The sequence below is a fragment of the Populus trichocarpa genome, chromosome 2, assembly GCF_000002775.5.
Source record: "Populus trichocarpa isolate Nisqually-1 chromosome 2, P.trichocarpa_v4.1, whole genome shotgun sequence".
In the NCBI taxonomy this organism is placed as follows: Eukaryota; Viridiplantae; Streptophyta; class Magnoliopsida; order Malpighiales; family Salicaceae; genus Populus; species Populus trichocarpa.
Window position 1 is genome coordinate 8914647 of NC_037286.2, and position 5923 is coordinate 8920569.

The 5923-nt window shown below is 31.5% G+C and overlaps 1 protein-coding gene and 1 long non-coding RNA gene across 2 annotated transcripts; one reads left to right on the forward strand and one right to left on the reverse strand.

Moving 5' to 3' along the window:
- The first annotated feature begins 547 nt into the window (after window positions 1-547).
- LOC112326574 (uncharacterized) lies at window positions 548-2483 on the forward strand. The gene is made up of 2 exons (XR_002980286.2): window positions 548-1271; window positions 1859-2483. It is a non-coding gene; the product is annotated as an uncharacterized LOC112326574 (long non-coding RNA).
- A 181-nt stretch (window positions 2484-2664) lies between these two features.
- LOC18096276 (protein SOB FIVE-LIKE 5) lies at window positions 2665-4112 on the reverse strand. Its single transcript, XM_006386415.3, has 4 exons — window positions 3481-4112; window positions 3310-3381; window positions 3045-3120; window positions 2665-2942 (listed from the first exon to the last, which is right to left on the reverse strand). Exons 1-4 carry the CDS (start codon window positions 3808-3810, stop codon window positions 2914-2916), a joined length of 507 nt encoding a protein of 168 aa, XP_006386477.2. The 5' UTR covers window positions 3811-4112; the 3' UTR covers window positions 2665-2913.
- Window positions 4113-5923: the final 1811 nt, after the last annotated feature.

Sequence of the window (5923 nt, forward strand, 5' to 3'; positions counted from 1 at the left end):
TTTTGGATATTGCTTCTAATAAGTGCAATATTGAAAGATATTTTTTTTCATTTGATTTTGTTTAATGAATTTTATACGTGTGTCTATTTTTATTATCATTTGATTAAGTAAAAAAATAATTTTATTAAATAAGGTTATTGAACATAATCAGGTGAATAAATTGTAGCCTCTTGATTTTTTCAAATACATATTTAGTTATAGTTAATGTTTTTTTTTATTTGTTGACGGATATGATTCTTGATTTATTTAATTATGTGTGTACATAAACTTTTTGAGTTATATTTGATATTTTTTAAATAAAAAAAAGTGTCGAAAAAGCTTACTTCTTTATTTTTTGTATTAAGAAAAAATAATCGACTCATGGTAAAATATGGATTAAATAACTAGTTATAAGCTACATTATATTTTCAAAATTAATCATAATTTGTTAAGTTCTTAATTCTCTTAAATCAGGTATAAAAACCTATATTGTAAAGGGACATAATAAATAAATTTTTTTTTTAAAAAAAACATATAGCTTGTGCGAAACTCTTAGAATTGAAATTTTTTTAAAAGTATTAATTTGAATTCTAAATAAAATTCAATTGATAAAAAATAAAAAAATAAAAAAATAAAAGACTATTTGACGAGCTACGGTAATTCTCTTGAAATTAACATTAAAAATAATATTTCAAAAATTCACTTTAAAGCACCAACCTTTTTACGAAACCTCCCCCTGTTTCTTTCATTCTCTTTTTCTAACCCCACCGTCTCTTCTCACCAATATTTAATTTAACCCACCTCTTCCAAACTATCTCTAGCCCTATTTAATTTAACCCAAACTCTTCTTTGTGAAGCCACAAAACGCCCCATGCAATCTCAAATCTAACCACCCGCTCTAAGAAGTCCTGGGTTGCCCTTGTTAGCACTTAGCACCATCGATGTTTAATTTAACCCAATCTTCTTTGGGTGGAGAACAAAAAAATATATATCTAGTTCCAATTGTAACTGCCAGATCTTTTTTCTAAGCATCTCTGATCTCAGTAACATACTGGATGACCTGTGTGTGATGATTTAGTGAGGGATTTGAAGTCGAAGGCCCCTTCGTTTCTCCATATCAAGAAGAACCAGGTTCACCACTTCAAAAGGATGCTCTGGGTTTACTATTTCAGTTATTGGAGATTTTGATATTTTCTTTTGATTTTTATTTTCATGAGAGCTTGACAAGTGCGTCCAAGAAGTTGCCTGGCCAACATCTGTTGATTTATCACAATAGCTTGTATACTTCTATGGTGAGTGTAGGGTCTAAATTCCATCTGAAAGATCCCTGTACTCTTTCTTATTTCTTCTTCATCACAATTACCTGCGGCAACAGGATCTGACTGCTGAGGATAATTATCTATTAAGCTAAAATATTGGTATCTGTCTCCAATTATCTATCCTTATTTCTTCAGTTATTTGACCATACAATAATACTATAGTTGGTATGGCATTAATCCCAATACATCAACTTATTTTTTATGAAGTAGAAACTGCATTATAGGAGGTTTGACAGGACACCAGTGAGGGTTTTGTCCCTTTCCTAAAATCCGAGTCTTTTTCCGAGACATGAGTTGCTAATTCTGAGCATAGGAGCCCCTTCAGTAGAGATTTAGAAGGAAACCACAAAAAAAAATTCAATAATTGCAACCAATATTATGTATGGATCACATTCTTAGCAGGTTGCTATCAGGGGTGGTGGGGTGCTCTTCTTTTGGTCCTTTTTTGTGGAAATTGTGGCTTACCTTTTGGTTCCTTCCATCTGGAAAAATTGTCTGGCTCGAGTCCAGAAGGGCATCAATTGCCAAATTTTACTAACTCTTACCTCTTTTTAATCCAGGCTAGCAGTTACAGAAGAGGGAAAAAATAGGTCACTTATTATGCTTTGTCAAGGCCCTTTCTCCTCAATCTCTGCATATGGGTGGTTGGGTGGGTTGCAAATGGATACCTTGTTGGAAAACATTTTTAACGCGGTCTTTATGACATGTAATGTAGATTTTAAATTAAATTATAATTAAGGTTTAGAGTATGTTGAACTCTAAATATTGGCCAAAGCACTGTTCATGATAGATATAGGTGTAAAAGTTATATTATACATAAAGAATTTCTAATCTAGTCAAAATAGGATAATGAAAAATCTGTTTTTTATCCATACAAAATAACCCGAAGTTTTGGTATAAATTAGGAAACTTTTTATTCTTGAGATTTCTGTACAATTGCTCAGGATAGGAAATATATATCCTGTTCGTTTTTGGCTGCGTTTATACGCTTTTCATATTGAAATTATCTTACATGCCTCGCTCATCAATGCCAAATGGTGAGACACTCTGTTCTTCAGAGGACCGCAACCTCTTTTTTTTTACCAAGCTTCTCTTGTTTTTTCCACTTTTCTTGCCTGAATTCCTGAGTAGCCCTCGTTAATTGACTTCTTTTAACAATGCAACTAGATATTGACAACAACTAAAGCTTGAGCCTCCAAATTAGACATATTGCTTTCTGCTATTTTTTATCTTATATCACTCCGAGCAAGTTGATAAATTTGATTCTGCACCAGTAAAAGTAGAGAAGGCAAGACTCCACAGGAGACCTACTAGTTTCCTTGTGTGATCGCCGCAATGGTGACAAAAGAAGAAGAAGAAAAAGGGGTGCCTTAAAGCAGATAACTAGTTTATTTTTTTTATGTACGCATGTTGTTTCCCACTGCTTTGACAAGAAGAAATAAAAAAAGGAGTAGAACTGGAAAAAACAAAAATAAAAACAAAGGAACAAAATCTATTTGAGATCCAATGACTTTCCCCCCCCCCCCCCCCCCCTTATACACTCCTTCCATTTCTCTCTCCAGAGTCTAGAGCAACTGCAGTGGCAGAGACAAAAGATGCTAATCATTACAATTTGTCATTTCCATTTTCTTGCCTGACAATCACCTGCAATCATCACAAATTTCAGACAATAGAAGTACTAATGAATCCTTAAAGCTTATAGTTTTGGAATAAAGATTACCAACCAGACACCGAACAAAGTCTAACCTGGTTCTTTTGAAGCTGCCTTTTCAGAATGGGAGGATTGAAAGAATCCAAGGTGCTTCTTGAGTGAGGATTTCCCCTGAAATGGCATTTGGTCATATTTAGTGGTCAATATGTGCAAACGATATGTCTTGTCAAGCATACGGGCAAACGATATGTGCAGGAGAAAACTAAGGGGGTAACTGCCTCCTTTTATCAAGAGGTGGAGAGATCGATAAGAAGAAATGCGGAAAAAATCTGGAAAAAAACGCCTAACACTGACAAATACCTTAAAATGTGTTGCAGAGAAACCTTGGGAGAATTCCAGGACATGTTCCGTTGTGCCTTCATTGTTCACTTTCTGCATATATTTCCAGTAGCCATTTTTTCAATATATAAAAATGTTTTTCCATCAATATATGGAAGATGAAGATTATATCATTTCTTTTGAACAACTTGCCTTGCCCAACGCAGGAGAGCTAGCAGTGTCGTCAAGATATGAATGCTGTTTGCTTCGACCATATTCCTTGCTCTTCTTTTTGCTTTTGCTCTTCTTGGCCAATTTATCACAGCCGTATTCATCATCTTCACAATACTGAGGAGGCCCAGAGGATGCATCAGAAACCATAGACAAATCCTCCTCTTGGTCTTCCTCTACTCTTGCATAATCTCCATCAACAAACCCACCAAAACCCTGATATTGATGTTTTGAATTAGACGATTGGTTCAGGTATGATGTCCAACCAGATTCACAGCCACCACCACTATATTCAGAAGCTGATACATTCATCTTCAGTCTTCTCTTTTTGAAGCCAACCTCAAATGGCTTTCTTACAAAGGCTACTTATTACTAATTACAGTTACAGTGATAGAGAGAAAGAGAATGACAACGCAATTCTGCTCTCTTACTTGACGGTTCTTCTCAATATAAATAGAAGAGAGAGTGGAATAGAGCTACGAAAAAACCAAATGAATCACATTCAAATCCTAGACTATTTTTGTCTTTTGCCCTATCCTTTCGCACCCCTCTTATTTTATCTGTATGCGGAGCAACCAGAATTGCCAGCATGTAGGAGACTGCACCAACTGGTAAACATTTGTGACAAGGGAAACGATAAATGTCCAGCTTACTCTACTAGTGACCCTATGGGGACCCTGAATGGGGTCAATAATTAGGTATTATCTGAGTACCATTTTCCTTTCCTTTTCTTTTTTTTTTTCCTTTTTTTTTTTATTTGTTTGATAATTTGAAAGTAATTTGACCAACATATCCTTAAATAATAGGATAGGATAGTGTCTAATCTCTTTCTAGTAAGAAAATCAGTATTAACTCGACTCTTTAAAATAACGGTTAGTTATTATCTCGGGATAGACAAAATAAATATAATTAAGATAGGGAAGACAAGACATAACATGAAATGAATACAAACTTATATGTGTTAATGCTGTACAAAATAAATTGATTTTCTTCTTATCTTATTTGGTTGATAATGAACAAGTAAAATAAAATATAAAAAATTTATTTTATTTTTATGTTAAAATTATATATTTTAAAAATAATTAGATATTTTCTATATTGAATGTTGAAATTAATAATAGAATAATAACTAGGTTATAAAATCTAGACCGGTTTGGAGGGTCCACTTAGGAGTTGGCTGGCCTGGTGCTCTGGTCAGTCCAACTTAAAAAAAAAATAGATGAAAGATTTCTCCGATCTGACCTGATCAAAAACTCAGTCAAAACTAGAGTAAAAACCCCATTGATTTTTTTTTTTGAAAAATTAAATTTGGTTAAAATGATGTTATTTTTATCATTTTTAGAAAAAAATTGGTGTCAACCCAGGTTAACCTTCTCGACCTAAGACTCGAGCCTTGTCTCAGGTCGATGTCCGAGTCAGGTTTTAAAACTATGGATAATCATTTTTATTTTTAAATGTATTATTTGAATAATTTTGAAATTAAAAGTTTTTTACAAAATTATTTAGAGAAAAAAATAAAAAAAAATTGTTTTTATAGACATGTCTCCCAATACTTGATATTTTAAATGTACAAAAATTACTTTAAAATTTTCTTAGTGATAAATTTATTTTTATATTTTTATTTTTGTTTTTTCAATGAAATACATTAATTTTGTATCTATCGTGTTCGTCTTTTCTGTCCCGATATAGTAACCAAACACTATCAATATTTGTTAAATCTATTAAAAACATATTCAAAATATATATGTAGCCTATATTAATGATAAAAAAAAGTACACATAATTTGAATAAAATCTTAAAAAAACTTAAAACTAATCACTAAGCCAGTAAAACAAACCTAAAAAAATTGAAAATCAAACCCAAAAATTATAGTAAAAAAAAAAAGTTGATTAGAAATTTCTAGAATCCTCACCAAACTTAAATAAAAAAAAATGAAATGAAAAGGTTTAAAAAAATAAAAAGGGATCAATATTATGGTTGGTTTTGACTCATGCGTTATTTTTTTGCCTTTTTTTTTTTTATATATGGATGAAAGTTTCGTAATAAAAAACAAAATGGAACACGTAACGGATTTGAGTTTTTTGGCAATAATTCCAGGACCAAATTTTATACAATCCATTTTTCTTTTTATTTGTATTTTTTTTGTCTTATAGCTTTTGTTTTGTAATTAGTTGTAGAGACTTATTTTATTTTATTTTTATTCTAATCTTAGGTTTTATTTTGTCATTAATGTGGGTTATAAGGGGGCCTTTTGGATATTTTATTAATAGATTTACTAGAATTAAAAAAAAATCATTAACATAAAAACCTATTGAAGACGGTAATAAAACTTGAGGCTCTATTGATTTGATTAATGTTTATATATATATATTAAGATAGACTTTTTCTATGATATTGGGATACAATTATAAAAAAAAAAAAAAAT